The 26,054-nt window shown below is 36.8% G+C and overlaps 1 protein-coding gene across 1 annotated transcript; it reads right to left on the bottom strand.

The window, feature by feature from the left end:
- Positions 1-6,244: 6,244 nt before the first annotated feature.
- LOC137820863 (probable aspartyl aminopeptidase) lies at positions 6,245-24,289 on the bottom strand. Its single transcript, XM_068625157.1, has 11 exons — positions 24,035-24,289; positions 23,816-23,951; positions 18,453-18,531; positions 17,737-17,939; positions 17,573-17,642; positions 17,066-17,173; positions 16,747-16,902; positions 7,596-7,769; positions 7,308-7,382; positions 7,095-7,235; positions 6,245-6,636 (listed from the first exon to the last, which is right to left on the bottom strand). Exons 1-11 carry the CDS (start codon positions 24,114-24,116, stop codon positions 6,415-6,417), a joined length of 1,446 nt encoding a protein of 481 aa, XP_068481258.1. The 5' UTR covers positions 24,117-24,289; the 3' UTR covers positions 6,245-6,414.
- Between the last annotated feature and the right edge of the window lie 1,765 nt (positions 24,290-26,054).

Raw genomic sequence — 26,054 nt, 5'->3', positions numbered from 1 at the left:
AGCTCTTAAGTTGTTTGCTTAAGGGGACTGGACGTAAAGTGGTAGGGTGAACCAATATAAATCACTGTCTACTTTTCTCCTATCCTTGCCTGTTACACGTTTTATATTGTTTTTAAATTTGAGATTTAAGTTCAGGCTTCATTCAACCTTCCCTTTTGGAGCCAACTATGTCTTCACCACCAACTCTCCTAACATATCTACTTTTAAATTTTGGTCCAACTAGTTGCTCTGTATGGTGTGCTATTTACCATGCAATGGTACAAAAGACCCTACTACCAAAGGAAGTATATTATGACAGTTTTCCAGGAGATTGTGTAAAGAATAAAAGCATTTCAAATGGCATAAGGTGCATTAAATGCAATTGTCAAAGTGGAGCTCATCAAACATAAAAGGCATGAAAGAAGAACTGAAGTTGCTCTAAGAATATAAACGGTCTCTTAACGACTATTTAAAGCCTACCATCAAGAAAAAGAATACAAGAGTAAAGGATACACTGTGCCAAAATGTTGTTATGAAGATAAACAGTCCTCAAAGACATCGGAAAAAGATCCCTAAGCTTAGAGTAAGATCATTTCCAAAATGTATGGATCCAAGATAGCCTAAAATAGAACACAAGAAGGGTTTCTTTAGTCACATAAGAGAGTGAACTATCACCTTATATTCATTAAAAAGACATAACCTCTTCCTAGAGTGAGAAATGATATAAACTAGGTGAGAAAACCCCAAACCTTGTATTTGTCATAGGACGAAAACACTTTATCCACTAGCCAGACTCAATGATTAGACAATCATTCAAACCTTCAACCTTTCCTATGTCAGTTAAGAGTGACAAAAGGATAAAGAACACTCAAGTTTATCCAGGAAAGACTTGAGTAAAGAATACTCCTTGATGGAGTCAGTTAAGAGTGGTTGTGATCTAATTATGACAACTAGGCGGGGAGGGTGCAATTTAACTATCTTATCCCCATCCTCAAAATAAAAATCAATCACCATCCCCATTCCCATACCCAACGAGTATAATTTTTTTTTTATCTTATCTCCATCCCTATCAGGGAACGAGTATACTTGTACCCATGCTTGTACCTGCCCCTTACTATTCATAATATTAAATACTTTTTTTATAAAAAATAAAAATCACAACAAATGAAACATAATATTATTAGGTATTCAATGTCAAAAGGATACACATTTTGTTTTCTCCAATATCAAATATCAATAAAGAAATTATCATTGTATAAATATCAAATTAGCATATAAAAAACAATTGGATAAAAGGTCAAACAATTATATAAAATAGTAAAAATGATCAAATATATGACCTATAAATAAATTATGAAACTAAGGACAAAATAAAGTTAATACAATTTTTTTTAGGTTACTTAATAAATTAAAGGTATTTTAGTAATTTAAAACAAGGACGGATGTGAGGATGGGGATGGGTTTGGGCGGAATGTACATACTCGTCTCCTTCCGTATACCTAATTTTTTAAATTGGGTATCACCCATACTGTACTCAATCAATACAAGGATTCCCTGTCAAAATTGGGACGAGTTCGGATAATACCCACGAGAGGGGTTTCTTTGCCATCCCTACTGTGATCCTAAAAGGATACTCATTTAGCTAGGAATGGCTAAGTGTAAAGAATACTCAAAGTTAATCACGAGTGACTTGAGCAAAGAATATTCAAAGTCAATCAAGAGTATCTTGAGGATAGAAAACTCAAGGTTAGCTAAAAATGGGCTTGAGCAAAGAATATCGGTATCAATTAGGAATGGCTTGAGCAAAGAATACTAATGTTAGACAGAGTGGCTTGAGTAAAGAATAATGGTGTGTACTTCACAACATTAGTATGCTTAGTTAAACTTGACTAGCTTGATCAAGAACTAAACATAGTCGGTTGCGACAAATGAACCAATATAAATTACTGTGTGTAGTTGATAAATGTCAAATTTCAGTAATATTTCATATTAAAATATGGGCACTTATGAGTATTAATTTCTAAAATAAGTATAAAATAACTCTTAATTTATGAATTTATACCTTTTACATATTTTATGATTTTTATTTGAATATGAATGATATATTTCCAAATTTGGTGTTAATTTCAAGATTCTAGGAGAGAATGGAGATGATTGGGCAGATGGAGAATATACAAAGTTAAAAAGAGAAAGTTGGAATGCATCAACACTCACCAAGCTACCAAATCGATATTTAGGAAGCATAATAATAATTTTATATGCGAGAAATCAATATAAATGAATTTTATACGGGCATCAATATCATTCAAAGGACATAATGTTACCATGCTAATCAAAATACAAAAGAGTGAGAAAGATGAAACCCAATCCCTATTTTTCCAACTTGAAGCAACAAATTCTTTGACTTCTTTTCTGATTAATCATTGTTACCACAACAACTTTCAACACACTTTAATATTCAGTTTTATATTTAGCGAATATTTTACTCTATTATTCAATTGTTCCTTGTGGGTTTGATATTCATCCTTAGGGACACATTATTACTTTTGACAACTTGCGGTAAAAAATCATTAAGTTTTTAGCGCCGCCGTTGTAAGAGAATAGTTTGATTTTTGAGTATAATATCCTAAATATTGTGAATACTTTAATTATTTTTATTTTTTATTATTGTGTTTAAATGCTACTGTTTTTAATTTGCGTTATTTACATAATTCTTTTTATTATTTTCTTTTAATTTGCATATTTGCTTTTATTGTTTTATTCTCTATTTTGAATTTATTCCCTTTTATTTCTTTTCAATTTTAAAATTTTAAATAAAAAAAATATTTTGTTACTCTAGTGAATCCTTGTTCTAACCATTGAGTTAGCTATCTTATATGATATTGAGAGATCAAGTTCCCAATGATTAATTGTTATTTGAAGAAAAGATTGAAAGGGAAGCAAAAAGAAACAGAAAGACAAAGGCAAATGAGAGACAATGAGACACTAGAGAGGAATCCTCAACCACTTTTTCTCTTCCCATTAATAGTTTTCAGGAGGAGAGCAACATGGCAGAAGAGCAAACACCACCTCTTAGGAGGACACTTGGAGATTATGTCATGCACCAGGGTCTCAGACATTTTTCTAGTATTGCAATACTTGCTACTACCAGGGACTTCGAGATGAAATCTATTTTCCATAGTTTCATCATTACTCACCAATTTACGACAATGGATCATGAAGATCCCTATACACATTTGGCTACATTTTATTAATTAATGGGAATAATGAATTTCCAATCCAGTGATATTGAGAATGTTTACATGCGCTTGTTTCCATTGTCATTGGCAGGTAAAGCTAAGGAATGACTCAAATCACATCCAAATCAGAGCCTCACTAACTGGAAGGATGTAGAGGAAAAATTTCTGCAAAGATTTTTTTCAATCTCTCGCTACATCAAAGCAAAGTATGAAATTTCTATGTTCAGACAAAGAGCAAATGAATATTTTTATGAGACATGGGGAGAGATTTAAAATGATGTTGAGAAAATGCCCAAATGAAGATATTGCTCAACTGAGCATATTTGACACAAAGATGCTCCTAGATGTTGTAGCTGGCGACACAATGATGATTGTTGATGTGGATCAAGCGATAAGGATTTTTGATGCATTGGCGACAACTGATTATCAAGCCTAACATGATAGACAAAGCAATCAAAAGAGAGGGTTGTTAGAATTAAACACTGTAGATGCACTCTTGGCTCAAAACAAAATTCTAACGCAATAAATTGAGCAACTAAGTGCACAAATGGATAAATTTCCCTAACAAGTACATATTGTTCACTAATCTCAAAGTTAAAGTCTACCAATCAGGTATGAATTTTGTGGAGGTGATAATGGTCTCTGTTCTTATCAGAACAATTCACCCGAAGCTAAGGCAAATTACATGGGCAATCAAGGAAGGCAAGGTGGCTTCTCCAACAATTATTCTTAAGGTTGGAGAAGCAATCAAAAATCAAAATTTTGGGTGGAAGCAAGAGAATGGTTCATCCAATAAGCAAAGGCCCTTCTAACGGCAACAACAACCCAATTACCCATCAGTTCCTGAAGATACCGTGGAAAAATTCATGAAAGCCATTATGGCCAGTCAAGACTATAATATGACAACAATCAGGAATATGGAAATTTAGATGGGGAGGAGAGACAAAGTGACCAATTTTCAACTAACACCACAATCAACCCTAAGGAGCATTGCAATAAAATTACCACAGAGAGTGATGAAAAAATAGGAGAGAGGAATGGTAAGATGGTAGGGGTTGAAAAAGATAAAAATGAGAATAAGAGGGAAGGAGATGCGAAAAAAGAGATGAGAGAAAAGAGAAAAGGAAGAAAAAAAATAGAAAAAAGAGTGCTCCACTTCTAGATTTACCTTACCCACATGCTCCTTCAAGGAAAAATATAGAGCGACAATTTATTAGATTTTGTGAAATTCTTAAGCAACTAGATATCAATATCCCTTTTACTGAAGCTTTGGAATAGATGTCCACTTATGCTAAATTTATGAAGGATCTGTTGAAAAAGAAGAGAAGATTGAAAGAGTAAGAGACTTTGGAATTAGAAGCGGGTTGCAGTGAAATAATTCAGAAATCTTTGCAAAAGAAATTTGGAGATCCAGGGAGTTTTACTTTGCCAGTCTCGATAGGAAAACTTTTATTGAGACCTTGTTTCTTAAGCTTAATCCTCTTCACATTTTCTTTATCAACAAAACATCTCTCCAACCAAAACGATTTTTCCTCAATCAAACGAGCATGATTCATCTCTATCTCCTTAATCTTGTCACCCAAAAGTGTGTTGGCATCCAAAGTCTCCTTTAAAGTATGATTCATGTTTTCCAACTCCTTATTTAGTTTTTCAACCTCAATCAAGGTACTTCCCTTAACCAACTCAGAACCCATCCTTTGCCCCAACAACATAACTCGAGTAGACAACTCCATAAAAGAACTTAACAATTCTTGAGAAGGAGTTGACCTATACAATTCTTTGTTGATAGAGTTTAGTGAAAAACTAACTTTGTCTGACAATCGAAGGTCTTGGTCAAGGAATTCACTCGGTAAAAAACTTGTCCCAACATCAAAAGGATGATGATGTGACCTCTAAAATTGGTGCTTATGAGAAGACTTGTCTATTTCTTTGTGTTTCTTTCATTGATTGTATAATAAATGTAAACTCATAGCCAAATTTTCTTGCATCGGTCCAAATATCCTCTTTTTCTCCTTTTTAACTCAAAGCCCATCCTTTGCCCCAACAACATAACTCGAGTAGACAACTCCATAAAAGAACTTAACAATTCTTGAGGAGGAGTTGACCTATACAATTCTTTGTTGATAGAGTTTAGTGAAAAACTAACTTTGTCTGACAATCGAAGGTCTTGGTCAACGAATTCACTAGGTAAAAAACTTGTCCCAACATAAAAAAGATGATGATGTAACCTCTCCAATTGGTGCTTATGAGAAGACTTGTCTATTTTCTTGTGTTTCTTTCATTGATTGTGCAATAGATGTAAACTCATAGTCAAATTTTCTTGCATCGGTCCAAATATCCTCTTTTTCTCCTTTTTAACTCTAAGCCCGTCCTTTGCCTCAACAACATAACTCAAGTAGACAACTCCATAAAAATATTTAACAATTCTTGAGAAGGAGTTGACCTATACAATTCTTTGTCGGTAGAATTTAGCGAAAAACTAACTTTGTTTGACAATCGAAAGTCTTGGTCAAGGAATTCATTCGGTAAAGAACTTGTACCAACATCAAAGGACGATGAGAAGACCTTTCCAATTGGTGCTTATGAGAAGACTCATCTATTTTCTTGTGTTTCTTTTTTATTGTGTAATGGATGTAAACCCATAGCAAAAATCCAAAACACAATTAAAAATACATTCTGGATAAAAAATTTCCAAAATTCAAAAATGTGTTTCGGAAAATGAAATCCAAAATATTTTCAAATAAAAGATTTCAAAAGTAAATTTTATTTACATCCTCCTTTTATGTAAGGGTATTCTCGTCATTTAGGAGAGACAGTTTTGTCATTTTCAATAGCAAATTGAGTATATGTTGGAATTGATATGTTGCAAGGGAGAAATTGCCCAAGTTTTTCTTCAACCAAAATTGGCCCGTTAGAAGACGACTAAAGATCAATTCGGCGATCTGCAAGCATACTCGCTTCGATCCACCATGCGAGTCACCTAGCTCTCTTCTCCAGAATCATTTAATCGCACAAGTATGCAAGTATACTCGCGATTAAAAAACCATTTTATTCAGAATAATATATTCAATAGCATTCGACAGTAGGCAGGTAACATGTAACTAGGCAAGGGTAATAAATTACAAAACATGACTCCTTCCACCAACAACATCCAGAGCACAAGATCAATGTAGCAATTCGTGATTAAAGATATATCCTATATGTCCACGACCATCTTACCATCGAGATGAGAGAATTCTTGGTAAAAGGCCTTGAAGTGCTCATATGAATACTTCACATCATCAACAGCACAAACTTCTCGTATGCTATGCATTGACAACTGCGGTGCACCAACATCGACGGTGCGGATACCTACCCCACTAGCAAGAATAGGACCAATGGTTGAACCACAAGACATGTCATTGCGAACCACAAAGTCCTACAAACATCAATGCTTTATCACTTACCAATGCTTACACAACTTTGGGCCTGACAAGAAAAAATGTGTCTTTTCCTAGACTTCCAAACAAACTTGTTTTTTATCCTTGAGCTTTTAACTTGATGAACTTTAGTCCTTTTATTTTAAAAATATGTGAATCTAGTCCTTTCACTTTTGTGAAAGTTAAAAACTGTAATTAAATAAATATTAAACTATGTGAGGAGACTAAATTCACATATTTTTAGTTAGAAAACTGAATTTATCAATTTGAAAATACAGGAACTAAAAATACAATTTTCTCTTTGGGATGATTTAAAATAAGTAATAATTTTGCACACTACAAATACTATAGTAGAAGAGTCTTTACTGTATGATAGTTATATTGCCTTGTAGAAAATCTATTCCAATTCCAATAACAAAAGAGGAAGACAAGACATAAAATTGTTCAATTAACTTACCTGAACGGGAAGGTTATGTTTTGATGCTATTTCCCTGAATAAGAAGGATGTGACAATATTGGTTGCATAGCGCTGGTTTGCATTGTTTTTAATGACAAGTCCCCCGTGTAGTTTGGGCTGATGGTTTGCTTCGTGCTTCTCCTGCAAGAAATTTGTTCAAGATAAGGAGAAAAATTTGAATTATTTGCAATCAAGGTGTATAAGAAGACTTACCATGTAATTTGGGTGTAGTGCATGTGCCATATCAGCAGATACAAGGTAGCTTCTTTGTGCTGCTTTCTCCAGAAGCTAAAACAAATCACCGTAACGAAAACTAATTAAATACCGAAAGCATAATTAGAGTGTGGTAATTCCATTTTCCAAAGTTGAAATATTTAAAATGCTAAAATGGTGGAATGGTGCTGTAAATTATGAGGGCTGGCATGAGAAAGCCACGGCCTAGATTTAACTCATGCAGTCCGTCGGAATAAAAAAAGGGGTAAAGGAATAAAGGTATTATACGTTGGGCTTTGTGCCAAAAGAATTGGTAACCCTAGTCACAGCATTTAGCATAACAGGAGAGCCAGCTCCTTGTGCAGAGTCGGATCCAACTTCCTCATGGTCAAATAAAGCCACCATTCTAACTCCTGTCTCTTCCTCAAGACTGCTTTCGGAGGATGTAGCATCTATTAAAGCCTGAAATAGAAACCAACATGTTGGCGTAGGATAATCAATAACGAGTACATCATGCAAACACATTTCCAATTTCCAGATAGATAGTCTCATTGTCTTAATTCTTTAGATTAAGTCCCAAAATGCTAGAGTTTGATGGAAAAACAAAACAGCAGACCAAGACATACACCCAGAGGCATTTGTACTTGTGATAGTGTGATGCCATCCAACCACACCTTGGTTGACAAGGGAAACTACATTTGATCTTAAGTTAATTGGCATTTTCCATAGGACCACAGTAATTGACAAAGCATCAAAGCCAAACACCAAGGTCATGCATACCCTTTTGAGGGGGAAGTTACCAGTTCAGGGGAAAAGAGGCAAAAGGCTCAAAGGTCATACCCATTTGAAGCGTGCCTTAGAAACAATGTGGAACTCTGACAGATCATAGCATTCCACCAAGCTCAACAGCCTGGGTACCCTCTTCAGGGTTGGCTGTTCAGGCCAGGTCTAGTCGAGTGACTCTTGTCCCAAGGGAATACTAAAATACCAACATCACTGCTCAAGCTGCATACTTGTTAGAGATGATATTTAAGCTTTAAGACCCTATGAGATAAGCCTGAAGGGCCCAACCCGAAGGCTAGGACTGAAGAAAAGAGCTCAAAGTAATATATGTCTCTATATGGAACATAACCACAGAAATAGTTTTTGTATGTACTATATTCTTTTAAACACTGCCTTGTCTAGTTTGTTTCTATAACTAGGTAAAAAGGTGAACAATGACTAATACATATACTTAGGGTTCTCTCAAGATCCTTGTCTCTATAGTAACAACCATGAGAGGGTTCACATACAAATCTATCGCTTTATCCATGGCAAAACAGTACCTAAGCATAATATTCTTCAATAAAAAAACATGGGAGGAATATGATTTCATAACCTAACATGTATTACGTGTAGAAAATGACAGGACATTGGAAGAATAAGCAAAGCAAAGGCTTAGCATTGCATTTAGGAGCATAGAATGTCATTATATTGAGTGTAAAGCATCAATTTTGTTCTCCGAAGATTAACAAGTCACTACATTGTTTGAGATCCCACATCGACTAAAGAATGGGACATTTCATTATTTATAAGTGGATACAAACTTCACCTCATAAGCCGGTTTTATGAGGTTGAGTTAGGTTTAAAGTCCATTTTTTAATATGGTATCAGAGTCATTTTGAGTCTATCCTAGCAAGTGTTTGTTGGAATAACATATTATGGATGGTCTGATAATGACCCGATAGCGGGTGGCCTAATAAGCCCAACAGATAGGTTCAAAAATGGCTAAGAAATGCTAATATGATGAACTTAATACAAATTCTTAGAGGACTAATGTGGTAATTACACTAATATTGGAAGACTAAATCAAGGGTTCACAAGTAAGCAAGAGCACCTTATAGCCTCTATGTATTCACCCCAAATGGTTAACATCATGGTATAGATATATTCATCTAATAAGTCCACTTTCCTGTTCTCTCCCATCCCAAGATTGCAAAAGAAATAGCTGAATTTTATCACAAAATTGCCTAACTTCATGGATTTCCATCATCAATTGTTTCTAAGAGATACTTAATACAAATTCTTAGAGGACTAATGTGGTAATTACACTAATACTGGAAGACTAAATCAAGGGTTCACAAGTAAGCAAGAGCACCTTATAGCCTCTACGTATTCACCCCAAATGGTTAACACCATGGTATAGATATATTCATCTAATAAGTTCACTTTCCTGTTCTCTCCCATCCCAAGACTGCAAAAGAAATAGCTGAATTTTATTACAAAATTGCCTAACTTCATCAATTGTTTCTAAGAGATGCATGGTTTTCTCAATTATGTATGGACTGAGTTATCAAATATCAAGGAAATTAGGGACCAAACTCAAGCTCTATTAACATACCACCCTCATTCTGAGAATCAATAAGTATCTAAAGATCCAAATGCAATGTTTGGTCGGATCAAAGCCTAAGTAGTGGCCTCATTGGCTTAACTGGGTTGGATATTGGTATAATTGACTTGGTGAGATTTTCACCCACTTGTAGATCATGAATAGAAGTATGATATCAGTTGAATGGTTGAGTGATGTGGTTTATGTCAAAATTCGTCTTTATGGGTTGAAGTCATTAAGTCCTTTAAACCAGAAGATATAATCACAAGCATGCCCAATGCTATATGGAAATTTGTAAGTCCTGGAAAAAATTGGAGGTGCTTACAACTTGAGATTCACAACTATCATTTGTATATCTTCAATCTTCTGTGTATGATTGTTAAGGAAATCCATATCTTCCCCTGCAGTGAGCTACACATTCATTTGCAATCAAACAATTAGAATTCATAGTGAAACCAAAAGATGTACTCTAAGGTGGTCCACCACATTGGACATCCTAATCAAATTACAAGACCTGCCAGACCTACAGGGGTAATTTCGTACATCATTTCATTTAGGTGCGCATCAGGAAAGGATGGAAGGGATTAGGGTTTCGTACATCATTTCATTTAGGTGCGCATCAGGAAAGGGTGGAGGGGATCATTTCATTTGCAATTAAATAATTAGAATTCATAGTTAAACCAGAAGATGTTCTCTAAGGTAGTCCACCACATTGGACATCCTAATCAAATTACAAGACCTGCCAGACCTATAGGGGTAATTTCGTACATCATTTCATTTAGGTGCACATCAGGGTCTCGAATGCACCAAGTATGATAGAAATGCTGAGGTACAACTGGGCCAGGAATATGGTCCTAAGCCCAAGATTTGGAGCGTATATGAGAGGAAGAATAAGAGAGGGGTTAAGAGGAATGACGTGGCCCTGAATCAGGCTTGATATGTATGGAGGATATAAGGGGTATAAGCATTAGTAATATATATAGGTGGTTAGAGGAGAGAGAGAGTATCGAGGATCTGTTAGAAGTGGATTCACGGTAAACGTGAATTGTAGAGGCCATGTGGCTCTGGATTGGTAGCTTGCTACCAATTACTGTTAGATTGTTATTTCCTTATTTTTCCTGCTGAGATACACGGTATTAGTTACCTGATTCAGGAATCCTAAAGGAGATATCCATTTTCTTGCTGATTGTCTCTGTTTTTTGATCTGCATTCCATTAAATTGGTCCGACCTGCCGGATAAAGACCCAGCCCGGAGAAGACCGTCGATGCCAAGGAAGCCACCTACGCCTAAGATGGGTGATCGGATTGATGCTTTGGAGACCCAAGTGGGACATGTTACCTCCACGCTCGACGCATTGGTTCGACAGATGCAGCTCCAGTCCGAACAGATGCAGCAGCAGAGTCTAGTTCTCGCGAAACTAAGCAAACTGAAGGAGGGAAATAGAGAAGGAGAGGCATCGAGTGGAAACTCGGGTGGTGATTCGCCTTCGAGTGAGTCTCGACTCGCCGGGAAGAAGGTGAAGCTTCCACTGTTCGATGGCGAAGATCCAGTGGCTTGGATAACTCGTGCGGAAATATATTTCGATGTCCAGAACACACCGGAGGATATGCGGGTGAAGCTTTCACGTTTGAGCATGGAAGGTCCCACGATCCATTGGTTCAATTTACTGATGGAGACGGAAGATCACCTATCATGGGAAAAACTCAAAAGGGCATTGATAGCACGTTACGGTGGCCGGAGATTGGAAAACCCGTTTGAAGAATTATCCACGCTCCGTCAAACTGGAAGAGTTGAAGAGTTTGTTGAAGCATTTGAATTGCTTTCCTCGCAGGTGGGTCGATTGCCGGAGGAGCAATACTTAGGATACTTCATGAGTGGGTTGAAACCTCCGATCCGGCGAAGGGTGAGAACTCTGAATCCTTCTAATCGGATGCAAATGATGAGGATGGCTAAGGATGTTGAGGAGGAGATTAAGGAAGACGAGGCCGAGGGTGAAAAAGCTGTGGGGAAAAGGTTTGTGGGCCGAAGAGAAGAAAGTGGGCTTAAGTTCAGTAGTGGGTTTAACCCGACCCAGAAGGACATGAATAGACCCGAAAACTTAAGTTGGCCCAACCCGGCAAAAACAGGGAGCTCTTTTGGGTCGAACGCGAACCCAACTTCATCGTTGAGCTCAACGGGACGGAAGAGCGACGGCGACCGCCGCGGTAGAGCTTCGGAACGGTGGCTGGGAGTGCGAAGTGAGGAGATGGAGGAACGGCGAGCAAAGGGGCTTTGTTTTAAGTGCGGTGGTAAGTATCACCCAACCTTGCACAAATGTCCTGAACGCTCCCTACGTGTGTTGATATTGGGGGAAGGAGAAACAGTGAATGAAGACGGAGAAATAGTAGCGTTGGAGGTAGAAGATGCCGAGGAGGAGGAAGAACCAGAGGCGGAGTGCAAAATTATTGGGGTTCTGGGAAAGATGGGAGAATATAATACCATGAAGTTGAAGGCACAATTAGCTGATGTGGTTGTGGAGGTGTTGGTCGGTAGTGGAGCTAGCCACAATTTTATTTCACCTGAATTGACCTCCGCCTTGGGACTACCAGTAAGCCCTACTACTGTTAAGAGAATCAAGCTTGGGGATGGCCATCGGGTTATGTCCGAAGGCACGTGTAAAGGAATTAAGCTTTTTCTGGGGTCTAGGCTCTTTGTAATAGATGCTCTGGTGTTGGAATTAGGAGGGTTAGATGTGGTTCTCGGTATATCATGGTTGAGCACATTGGGGAAAGTGGTAATGGACTGGAAAAATTTATCTATGCAGTTTTGGCATAATGGGGAGCTGGTAACATTACAGGGTCAAGGAAAAGGACAGGTTCGACATGGCTGTCTCAATTCCTTCTTGACAGGCCAAGAGCGGGACTGGAATGGTGAAGGGTGGTGGACTCAATTGGAAGAGAAGCAGCATGCAATGGAATTGGGTCAAAACAGTGTGCGGGAAGTATTGGAGCGGTTTCCTGCAGTGTTTACAGACAAGTTAACACTACCTCCAGTAAGAGATCAGGTGCATAGAATCAATTTGTTACCTAATTGTGGTCCAGTCAATGTGCGGCCATACAAATACCCTCACCACCAAAAATCTGAAATTGAGAGACAAGTAGCGGAGCTGTTGCAGGCAGGGGTTGTTCAGCCCAGTATGAGCGCTTTCTCTAGCCCAGTCATTTTGGTCAAGAAGAAGGATCAAACATGGCGGATGTGTGTGGATTATAGAGCTCTCAATAAAGTAACTATCCCGGATAAATACCCTATACCCATTGTGGATGAATTGTTGGATGAATTACATGGGTCAACAATTTTTTCGAAGATTGATTTAAAATCAGGGTATCATCAGATACGTGTGCATGAGAATGATGTGCACAAAACTGCGTTTAGGACTCAATGGTCATTACAAATATCTTGTGATGCCTTTCGGATTGATGAACGCACCAACCACTTTTCAGGCCACAATGAACGATATTTTTAGGCCATTTCTTAGAAAGTTTGTGTTGGTATTTTTCGATGACATATTGGTGTACAGCAAGGATGAAAAGGAGCACATACAGCAACTTCAACAAGTGCTACAGGTGTTAGTGGATCAGTGTTTTGTTGCTAACATGGCTAAGTGTAAATTTGGATGTTGCAAGTAGATTACTTGGGTCATATAATTTCTGGTGCAGGGGTTTCTGTGAATCCAGAAAAGGTTAGATGCATCTTGGAGTGGCCTGAACCTAAGAATGTTAAAGGAGTGCGTGGGTTTTTGGGTTTGACTGGATACTACAGGAAGTTCGTCAAGGATTATGGCAAGATTGCCAAACCTCTGACCGAATTGACAAAGAAAGATGGTTTCAATTGGGGTATGGCTGCTAAGGAAGCTTTTGAGAGGTTAAAGAAAATTATGACAACATCTCCTGTTCTTTTGCTGCCTAATTTCTCTGTGCCCTTTGAAATTGAATGCGATGCTGCAGGGAGAGGAGTAGGTGCTGTGTTGATGCAAAACAGACAACCAATTGCTTATTTTAGCAAAGCTTTGTCTGACAACAACTTGATGAAAACTGCTTATGAAAAGGAGTTGATGGCTTTAGTCCTTGCCATTCAACATTGGAGGCATTATTTATTGGGCAAGGAGTTTGTTGTGTACACTGATCATAGGAGTTTGAAGCATTTTTTACAGCAGCGGATTTCCTCAACTGACCAACAGTGCTGGTTGGCAAAGTTGTTAGGCTATCAATTTGAAGTGCGTTATAAACCGGGTTTCGAAAACAAAGCTGCTGATGCCTTGTCTCGTTGCTATGATGAGGGTGCATTTTCTGCACTGGTGCACACTCCTATATGGTTAGGGAGTAATCAGCTACTACAAGAAGTGAGGAATGATGAATCTGTTCAGAAGGTAATGGCGGAGGTGATAAAAGATCCTATGGCTAAACCGGGTTATAGTGTGCAGCAAGGGGTTTTATTGTACCAGGGTCGTTTGGTATTGGGTGCTAAATCTCCCTCTATTCCTTCATTGTTGAAAGAATTTCATGAAACTCCTATGGGCGGCCATTCTGGATTTTTGAGGACTTATAGGCGTATTGCAGAGAATCTTTACTGGGTGGGAATGCGGAAATCCATCCGGGATTATGTACAAGCATGTGATGTGTGCCAAAGAAAGAAATATGATGCAACTACTCCAGGGGTTTTTTTACAACCTCTACCTATTCCCAATGCTGTATGGGAGGATATTTCCATGGACTTTGTGACTGGCTTGCCTAAATCCAGAGGTTTTGAAGCGGTTTTTGTGGTGGTAGACAGACTATCCAAGTATAGTCATTTTATCTTATTGAAGCATCCTTATACTGCAAAGTCTGTGGCAGAAGTCTTTGTTAAGGAGGTGGTGCGACTTCATGGAATTCCTAGTTCCATTGTAAGTGATAGAGATCCCTTGTTTGTGAGCCATTTCTGGAGGGAATTGTTCAAATTGCAGGGTACGACACTCAAAATGAGCTCCGCCTATCATCCCGAAACAGATGGGCAAACCGAGGTTATCAATAGGTGTCTTGAAAGCTATCTTCGGTGTTTTGCGGCTGATCAACCCAAGACTTGGGCCTATTGGGTGCCATGGGCTGAATATTGGTACAACACTACTTATCATGTGTCTATAGGTAAGTCCCCTTTTGAAGTTGTGTACGGGAGACAACCTCCTAAATTGCTGCGATACTTGAGCAATGAAACAAAGGTAGCTGCAGTTGCTTTGGAGTTAAAAGACAGAGATGAGGCTTTGGATCAACTTAAGAAGCACTTGTTCAAAGCCCAGCAGCAAATGACAGTGTATGCCAATAAGAAGAGGAGGGATTTGCAGTTCGAGATTGGTGAATGGGTGTTTTTAAAATTGAGGCCCCATAGGCAACAATCAGTTGTCCGAAGGATAAATCAGAAACTTGCAGCACGTTTTTATGGTCCTTTCAAGATCATTGAGAAGGTTGGAGAAGTTGCTTATAAGCTTCAACTACCTGACTACTCCAAAATCCATCCTGTTTTTCACATATCCTTATTAAAGAAGGCAGTTGGGAACTACCATATCCTGGGAGAATTGCCTAAAGAATTAGAGGTTGTTGCTGAAGAAGAGATATATCCAGTAAAAGTTTTGGGCTTCAGAGTAACAATTCAGGAAGGAGTTTCCATTCCTCAAAGTTTGATCCAATGGAAGAATAAATCTATTGATGATGTCACATGGGAGGACAATGCTATGTTAAGGGGTCAATTTCCAGAATTTAACCTTGAGGACAAGGTCATTTCTGATGCGGGTGGCATTGATAGAAATGCTGAGGTACAACTGGGCCAGGAATATGGTCCTAAGCCCAAGATTTGGAGAGTGTATGAGAGGAAGAATAAGAGAGGGGTTAAGAGGAATGACGTGGCCCTGAATCAGGCTTGATATGTATGGAGGATATAAGGGGTATAAGCATTAGTAATATATATAGGTGGTTAGAGGAGAGAGAGAGTATCGAGGATTCTGTTAGAAGTAGATTCACTGTAAACGTGAATTGTAGAGGCCATGTGGCTCTGGATTGGTAGCTTGCTACCAATTACTGTTAGATTGTTATTTCCTTATTTTTCCTGCTGAGATACACGGTATTAGTTACCTGATTCAGGAATCCTAAAGGAGATATCCATTTTCTTGCTGATTGTCTCTGTTTTTTGATCTGCATTCCATTAAAGTAGATGGCATAATAAAGAGTAATATAACAGATTGCCAATAGGGAAATAGAGGGAAATCCTCAGTGGGAGACTAAAGGCTCTCTCGGATGCCCTAGCTTGGTTTGTTGCAGTTCATCTCATCTTTTCCACTGTAATTCCCCCTCATAACATTGGTATCTACAGTGAATGATACATTATAGATATCTTACAAAATTCCTATCAGAAAAATTAACAGAACCCCACAAGATTTCACTGTATCAATCGCTCTTTCATCCCTACCATATCCATAGATATTGCAACAAAATCATAATGAGTGTTTTGTTTTACATTCAGGATCCATGTTTAATGCAAAAACAACTCTTAGTAGTCTTGGCAATCCACATTCAGCAGTCCTAGAGTGTTCCCAAACACACATAAAAACTGTTTAGGTTTGAATTAATGAACTATCGTTTCAAAGGTTCATAGAATTGGAGAAGATGCATTATACCAGAGATCATTGGCTGAAATCATTACATCAGGGCATAACTTATAATGATGTGATAAACATATACAGTAATGATATTCAGAAATTATTTTCTATTCCTTGCACTATAGAATAACTGCCTAAAATGGACCCAATTATCCAGAGTGGTAAACTTCAAAATCAAGGTTATATTTTGAAGTTCATATCTAAACTACAAGCATTTGAAACTTTACTTGAAAAAATAATATTTGTAAAAGTTAAACCTTTAGTGAGTAAAATGACAAGCCAAGGTTATCAAGTCGTCCGGAAAAAATGAAGTCCTTTGCAGCCACACTAACATATTTGAAGTTTATATCTAAACTATATACAAGCATTTGAAACTTAAAAAAAATAATCTCTATGAAAGTTAAACCTTCAGTGAGCAAAATGACATGCAGAGGTTATCAAGTCGTCCTGAAAAAATGAATTCCTTTGCAGCACCACCAACAGTACTTGGTTGAGTATCACAAGCTTGCAATTCAAAATCATAAATGTCATCTGTCTCACACCCAAGCTTACTTGCAAGCAACTGGCGAAAAAGGGGAAGAAGACAACAATCAACAATTAGACTCTTAATCGTCATATATACATCCCAAGACCCAAATTAAGAAAATTACAGGTTACACATATCCAAAGGCAGCTGAAATAAAACTAACAAGAATACATTATGAGATTCCAGATTCGGTGTTAACCTGCAAAAGAAGAAGGTGGTGCTTCGTATTGGCAGTGCCTGTTTTATCACTTGCTTTCTTTACATCAGTTTGATTTCCATTTTCAGAGGACAATTTATTAAGCTCACCCTGCAAGACAAAACTCAATGAAAGTGTAAAAGTTAGATCTAAATAATTAAAATCGAACACTATAAATCCAAATAAGCATTGTTTGTGGAAGTTTTACTTATTTCTTTCAATTAACTACACACAATTCTAAAAGCATAATATAACTTTCCAAAACGATTGCATCAAAGATCTAACTAAAACACAAAAACAATATTAAGTAACTTGCAACATTGCATGCTATTATAATTTTAAAATACATATTTAACCAATAAATGAGCTTTCTAACCACGTGTAAGCACTTAAATAACAACTCAGATAGCCTAACATTAAATGCATTTAGTCTACAGGACTTGATATATTAAACCATGGCACCACAATAATAACTATTTCCATAGAATAATCATTAACCAATGTGATTACCTTCAGCGCTGTTGCCAAGATGGGAATAAGGTGTGTCTCGTTGTTAAATTTGAATCCATCAGAAACAGTCCTGTACAAAATGAACCAGAGGAAAATGATAAACCCAACACCAATAATGATCAAGCAAGCTAACAGGAAATGCATCTCAACAACAGTGACAGAACCTGTCCAAGTGAATTGCCAAAGTTGGGATCCGCATTATAGGTTCCTCAATTCTAACAAGGTGATGTGAGTACGAAACAGACCCCGCATTCTCTTCTCGAAGAATGACCCTCCCCGCCACAGTCAAGTCTCGGTCAAACCAAGTGTGCCACAAACCACCTCCATAGATTTGAACACCTACCTCCAAAATCCCACCCTTAACGACCTGCACAGCACACCCATTAATTAAACATGCCTTCCATTGCATCCATTTAATAACACATCAAACTCAAAATCTAATACACTAATTATGAATTCAAATTTATTTGAGTAAACAGCAACTTCCATCCTAGAGAATGGTGGGTGTTGTCTCATCAGTCTCTGAATATAATAATCTTCAAAACTATCTTTTCTCACTCACATTAGTCCAGCATGTGTAACTTAAATGATAATATGAAAATAGAGTAAATGAAGAGACAGTGAATAATCAAATTGAGGAACTTACTCGACATCTTAAGGAACTTATTTAACATTTTATTAATCACAGGGACTAATATAACTAGACCTAATCAAAGTGGTTGTTCTCACTCTGTTGACATGCTTTTAGGGACCAAAATGACAATATGTGCTTAAATCATATACTTAGCTTAAACCAATTACAAAGATCTTTTTAACATTTTTCTAATTTTACTGCTACGACAGACACAGGCCTCGAGAAACTAAAATAGAAGTTGGTTACCTTGGAGACTGGCTTGAGTTTGAGACATGGACTATCCGTGTGAGCCCCAATTATGTAGAATCCATTTCCAGCAACGTACCTGAGAAGAAGTTGAAATGTAATAGTTTAAAAATTGGGATGGCTTCTCTCACATAAGCACTTCACTCCTTCTGATAGAGATCACACAAAGTACCTCACAAACAACTCTAACTTGTTCACACACGGCACACTCACTCACAACTTAATAAGTTTGTAGAGGATAAAGAAAACTAGAGAACTTCTCATTATTCTCTAAAAAAACAAAACAAAGACCAATATATAATTCTGGTTTCCAACACAACAAGAATTAATTAAACAACAGAATTTTGAATCCTGTTTAAAAACTTGTTATTACAATTATCCCCTCCTATCAAAATGACTTGCCCACAAGGCCCTTAAAGCACCCAATGAAAAATCTGGAAATTGTTGTTGCAAAGGGTGCAGTTCCTGCCAAAATGCATCTCCCGGATTTGTATGCTGCCACTGAATCAACACCTCAGTAACAGCACGATTGCCCTTTTTCTTCATTCATTTGTCCAAAACCAGCAACTGTTGCGGTTGCATTTCCCCGTCTTCACTGCATATAGGAAGGTCCTGGGATACACTGAGTACCATGATGTTGCTTCAGCAAATTATACATTAAAAACATCATGAATTTGTGTGTCGGGAAGTAGCTGAAATTTATAAGCTATCTTGCCAATTCTCTCCAAAACTCTTAAAGGCCCATAATTGCGGCAAACTTGTGGATGATGTATTTGCCAAAGTCATTTGTTTATAAGGTTGTATCTTCAAATAGACTAGGTATCAACATTGAAATTCCTTGTCTACCCATTTGAGATCAGCATACATTTCCATTCTTTCTTGAGCCTTTTTGTAAATTAACTTGCAAAAATTTGGCAATATGCTCTCTTGTATTCACAATATAAGCAACTACTTCAACCAAATTGTATAAGGCTTCAAATGGTGACATCTTGGTTGTTGTGTGGAATTTAGTGTTGTACATAATTTTGCTGAAGAAAGATGTTAAATCCACTTCTAGTAAGTCCCCAATGACATAGCATATATATCCCTCTGCGAGGCTTTGTTTAAAGCTTTAGTTTGGTCATCACATTGAAGGTGGAAAGCAATGGACCGCAACATCTTAATTGCATGTTGCTTCATCAACTCGATCAAAAAAGCACTGATAAAAGTGTTATCTCTATCAGATGGCCAACCATGCAATTTAACAATCGTATAAAATAAACCTTGTCCTGCTTTAGCTGCTCCAAAAGGATGAGCTAATGGTGTGCAAAGAGCATACTTGGTAAATCTATCACATACCACAAAGATAACTATCATGCCATTAGACTTATGAAGACCCACAATAAAATCCATTCAAATGAATTTCAAAAGCTCTATTCGAAATCGAGTGGTTGTAGAGCATTTGTAATAGAGGCTTGTTTTTGCTGACAAGACATGCATTCCTGGACCCATGTTTTAACCTCTTTCTGCAAACCTTTCCAATAAAATTAATCTCTAATTCTCTTATAAGTAAGATCATCTCCCGAATGCCCCCATCATCATGTTATGGAAATGGTGCAATATTCTTTGTTTTTTGTTAGGATCTCCTCCAATTACCACTTTTTTTTGTGGAGAATTATTCCATCAAAAGTGTAGTGTTTGTATGATCCTTGATGTAACCTTACTTTATGTACTATCTGGAATTTTGGATGATCTTAAACTCGTAAGTTTACTTCATATGAAAAAAATATTTTAATAAAAAAACAGAGCACTCTAAATAACAAAACAGAGAACTCTACTCTGATGAAATAAAAAAAAAGTTTCCCCAATTTAATGCACCCCAATTAAATAAATAAAAAACCATATTTAATGCACCCACTTAAAAAAAAACAAAGCAACCCTAATTCCCCAAATCATACCACAGTTATATTAAGCATAAACCTGCAATGCACCACTCAAAAGACACCACCATCAACAACCAAAACAGAGCAATTGCAGCACCACCCACCTCTAACCTAGAACACTACTCTGATGAACAGCACTGTCGTCGACCTGCACTAACACAACCACCAGCTTGAATGCCCATTCTTGAAGCATTTGTTTCTATTGTGAAAGGTTGATCAAAGGCTGACAAAGCCAATTCAGGAGCCAATTCAGACACCTTTAATCTTGCATATGTTGTTTTAGTCTCTACATCCATCTTAAATTTGTATCTTTTTGCAGTAACTGAGTCAATGGTTGTGCAAGCTTCCCCTAATTGTGTATAAATCTACAAAAACCCATGCAATTCCTTAACAATTCTTGGTCTTGGCCAATGCTGAATGGCCTACCTGAGTCTGCACACGTTTAGAGGAAATTACCCAAGTATACTTTTGTTTTTCCAAAACTGCATTTTTTAAAGTCGAGAACCAAGTTGTGTTGTTGAAATATTTGGAGGGCAATATAAAACCATTGAAGGTGATCTTACCATGTTTTTGTGTAAACCTAAATATCATAAAAAAACACCAAAATGAACTTCCTTAGATGTTCCTTGAATATATCATTCATCAAATTTTGGAATGTGGTTGGTGCATTGCTCAAACCAAAAGGCAAGACCACTCATTCATAGTGTCCATTGTGAGGTCTGAAGGTTGTTTTCTGAATATTATCCTCTGCCATTCTTACTTGGTTATAGTCACCTTGTAAATCCAGCTTGGAGAAATAGCTTGCACCATTTAATTCATCCAATAGATTTTCTATTAATGGTATAGGAAACCTATTATTGATAGTTAAAGCATTAAATTTTCTGAAATAAGTGCAACATCTCCAGGAACCATCTTTTTTCTTCACCAACACTAATGGAGAAGCATAATAACTACCACTCTCTCTGATAAAACCAGTAGGCAGTAGGGCTTTAACCTGTCTGTCTATCTCCTCTTTTTGAGCATGTGGATACCTATATAGTTTTAAACATAATGGTTTATCATTGACTAACGAAATCTGATAATCATATCAATAATCAAATTGCCTTTTTGGAGGTAAAGTTGTAGGCTCCGGGAACAATTGTTGAAAGTTCTCCAATAACTGATTTAATTCAGATTGTTGGCTAGAGATAAGTTAATTCATATTGCCTTTGTGGAGGTAAAGTTGTATTGAAAGTTCTCCAATAATTGATTCAATTCAGATTGTTGGCTATAGATAAGTTAATCATATCGCCTTTTTGGAGGTAAAGTTGTAGGCTCCTAGAACAATTGTTGAAAGTTCTCCAATAATTGATTTAATTCAGATTGTTGGCTAGAGATAAGTGGGGAAGAGTTTCATTAGCTAAGTCTCTAGGAACATCTTTTTTCTTCACCAACACTAATGGAGAAGCATAATAGCTACCACTCTCTCTAAGTAGGGCTTTAACCTATCTTTCTATATTCTCTTTTTGATCATATGGATACCCGTATAGTTTTAAATAGAATGGTTTATCATTGACTAATGAAATCTGATAATCATATCGCCTTTTTGGAGGTAGTTGTGGGCTCCTAGAACAATTGTTGAAAGTTCTCCAATAATTGATTTAATTCAAATTGTTGACTATGAGATATGTGGGGAAGAGTTTCATCGGCTAAGCAATTGTAGCAAAGTGGGGCTTGAAGTGCCAGCAACACCACATGACATTTAGCTAGTTTAATTTTCCCTGTCAACTCACACATATCCGTTGAAGGATGTTCTCCTTGTAGGCAAACTAGTTTGCCATCATGTTCAAATTTCATTGTCAATTGGCCACAATTCCAACGAAATCTCTCCAAACGTTTTAAACCACTGCATTCCAAGGATGACACCAAAAGTGCTGCCAAGTAACACTATGAAATGAGCTTCGAAAACATGATCATAAAATTTCCATTCAACTAAAGGACAACTTCTAGTTATGACTAATTCCTTATCGAATGCAACCATCACTAGAAAATTACTTATGCTGTGAGATTACAGCCCAAGTGCCTTCACCAAATTAGCACTAATATCTGTAATTAAGTTTAAACTATGCTCGATGATTTCGTTTTCCTACTCACCATCTGATCCAAATGTTAACTCTTGAGCACTGAAAACAGCATTAAACTTACCCCACACTTTTCACCTTTGTTTACGATCTTTTTCCCACATATCACCACAAAAATGACAAAAACCCTTTCCAATCCTTTCACTAATTTGTTTTCTAGAGATAGAGGTTGCAGTTGAACCTTTTGATTCTGGCATTGGTGTTGAAGTTATAGGGCACTGAAGTTGATTCAGATTCAAAGTGGTAAAAGGATAATTTCTATTTTTGGAAGAGACAGCGGACCACTATCTGAAATATTTGTCCCTGGATTCAGACTAACTAATTTTCCTAGTGAAAATTTCTTTGTGATTACTTGCAGCACCTCATCTTGTAATCGAGCAATTGAAATAGCATCTTGAACAGATGTAGGATGATGAACTCTTACTGATTTTTCTAACTCAATTGTTAATCCAGAAAGAAAGAAACTCAATGCCAATTCTTCAAATATAGCAATCCGAGGCAACAATGTGTCATACCTTTCAAGGTAGTCAAGCAAGGTCCGTTCTTGCTTCAATCTTGCGAGGTCAATGATAGGGTCGTCAATAGCAACCGAATCAAATCTGCCCCCAGTATCTTTAAGGATCTACTGCCAAGATTTTCCTTTGTTATTGGTGTTCTGCGTGTAAAGCCTTTGCCAAGCAAAGGACCTTGCCATCCATGGATAACAACCGTATACGGCTTCTTTGGGCCTCGGGTTCCCTCCAATTCAAAGAATTGTTCTGCTTTGCTTTCCAATCCCGAAAGTTGGAGCCATCAAAGGAAGGAAACGGAATCTGCGTCCGTTCTACCATTGAAGGAACCACATCCAACGATTGCTGCACTGATTCTTGTTGATCAGAGAGGCTATTTTCATAAGAATCTATTCAAGTCTCAGTTCCTTTGTGGTCACCATCATCCCCTAGCAAATCTGATACCAATTGTAACAGTTTAAAAATTGGTATGGCTTCTCACACGTAAGCACTTCTTCACTCCTTCTGATAGATATCCCACACGGTGCCTCACTCATAACTCTGATTTGGTCACACACGGCACACTCACTCACAACTTCGAAAAGAAGATTGTAGAGGATACAGAAAACTAGAGAACTTCTCATTATTCTCTAAAAAAACAAAACAAAGACCAATATACAATTCTGGTTTCCAACACAAAACCAGAATTAACAAAACAACAGAGTTTTGAACCCTGTTTAAAAACTTGTTATTACATGAAAAGGGAAGCAACATTAGACTATTGGTGTTGTTCCGTGTTTAGTTGAAAAAGAGGGGAACGGAACGGAACGAACTTTTTGCCGATGGCGAATGCAACGATGGTGGAGTGGTTTCTTGTGAAGAAGTACTTGTTGCCAGGTTGCAGTTCCCACAGTTCCCTCTCGGAAAGTTGTTGGAAGCCCGCGCTCTGCAAACGCTGCTTCGCCACATCTGAAAGGAAGGAAGGAAGAGAGAATGAGGATTTGCGATTCGGCGAGAATAAAAGGAAAGAAGAGAGTTGGTTATGGTTTTACCGACGGCGTGGAAAGCCGTTGGAGAAGCGTTAAGGAAGTCGATCAGATCGGAAACGACGTCGTGGCTCTGCTGCTTCGCCATTGTCGTTCAGATGCTAACGGTGGCTGTTGCGTTTACCCAGGTCAGACCCTAAAACCAGGATTTCGTTCTCACCGCAACGGATATATCGAAAATAAATAAACAGAAGTCTCTACGCAGCATTTAAATCGTAAACGACTCAACCACTTCACTTAGCATTAGATACTAAGAAGAACAGAGAATTGTTATTATTTACTATTGTATTTTTACACTTTCTTATACCTAACTATTTTTTGGTGTGATTTTTAATCATGCTAATATTTTAATTAAAATAATTTATTATTTAATAATTTATAAAATCTACTAATTTTTAATCCAAAAGTAATTATCAAACTCCTTTATTCACATAATAATCATATAACTCATATATCCATAGAAAATTATCTTTTTTATTTTTTAAAATTATAATATTTTAATTTTTCTCTTTACTAGTATGTGATTATAATGATTAAAAGTTAAAATAAAATTTGAATAAATGATATTACTATTTTCACATTTATATTGATAATATAAATTTATATTTTATTTTAATAAATACGAATACATATGAAAATACACATAAATTTTCTAAGCGCACTTACTAACACAACTAACATAATAGTTATATATGGTAAATTTACAAATGTCATTCAAAATTATAACATATATTTCTATATACATATGTTCTAAAGAAGAAAGCGATAATTTGCAATATCATGATTTTGTCATAATAAAATTGGTAATAAGGATGTCTTTTAGCTCCATGTCATTCAATAGAAATAAAGTTTTTTGTTAATGAATATATTTATTATTAAATTATAAAAATAATGCGGTAAATGTATATTACTTGAGTAGAGAACATAATTTACCTTTAAAGGAACCTTCGTAATTATGTATAAAACATCTCATCCATGAATTTACAAACGATGAACCTAAAATGAAGAATGTGATGCATATGAATGAAAAAATATCATTATCATCATCATTATGCAAAATTGTACTGGTCGGGACCAAGTGAGCCACGTCACTCGGTCTCGTTGACCAACTGACTAGGTGATCAACCACATTAAAAAATAAATTGACAATAAATGACAAGTAAGGAAACATCTTGTAAATTGACCCTGCCAAATCCGAGTGATACCTCGAGAAATCAGCAAACACTGATTTATTAAAGATATGTTTCAGATATACCTTCCTACAAATTCAGGTGATACCCTAAGAATTCAGCTAACAGTGATTTATTGAAGATATGCATCAAATATGCCCCATCAATCAAATAACCCATTACCAAACACTATAAATAAGCCTTCTACAAAGGAATAAGGTACGCTTTTATCTGTTTTGATATCATATACTCTCAATGCATAGCACTTACTTGATCGTTGGAGAACCTTCTGCACTCTCAACAATACTTCTCCTCCTAATACTCGTGTCTTTAGTTGTGTTCTCTTGTACTTCAGTTCCTCAGCTCTTCCATTCCTTTAGACTTCAACCCTTCAAATTCTTAGCTCATTAGTGTTCGATCGGAAGTAAACCTGTAGAAGGTTCTCCAACGATCAAGTAAGTATTCTGTATTGAGAGTGTATGATGTAAAACTGGTAAAAGCGTACTTTACTCCTTTGTAGAAGACTTATTTATAGTGTTTGGTAATGAGTTATTTGATTCATAGGTCATATCTGACGTATATTTTCAATAAATTAATGTTAGCTGTTTTTTCGAGGTGTCACCCAGATTTATAGGGAAGTATATTTGGCGCATGTCTTCAATAAATATGTGTTATCTGATTTCTCGGTGTACCCGAATTTGGTGGAGTGTGACCCGAATTTATAAGATATTTTCTTATTTGTCATTTATTGTTAATGTTCTTGAACATTGTTGATTCAGTCGATTAGTTAATGATGTCAAGTGATGTGACTCATTCAATTTCGATCTATATACTTGATAATATTGATTGAAAAAAAG

Source organism: Phaseolus vulgaris, chromosome 9 (genome assembly GCF_000499845.2).
Source record: "Phaseolus vulgaris cultivar G19833 chromosome 9, P. vulgaris v2.0, whole genome shotgun sequence".
Classification (NCBI taxonomy): domain Eukaryota; kingdom Viridiplantae; phylum Streptophyta; class Magnoliopsida; order Fabales; family Fabaceae; genus Phaseolus; species Phaseolus vulgaris.
The sequence above is the reverse complement of the archived record's forward strand: the minus strand, read 5'-3'. Positions and strand labels throughout refer to the sequence as shown.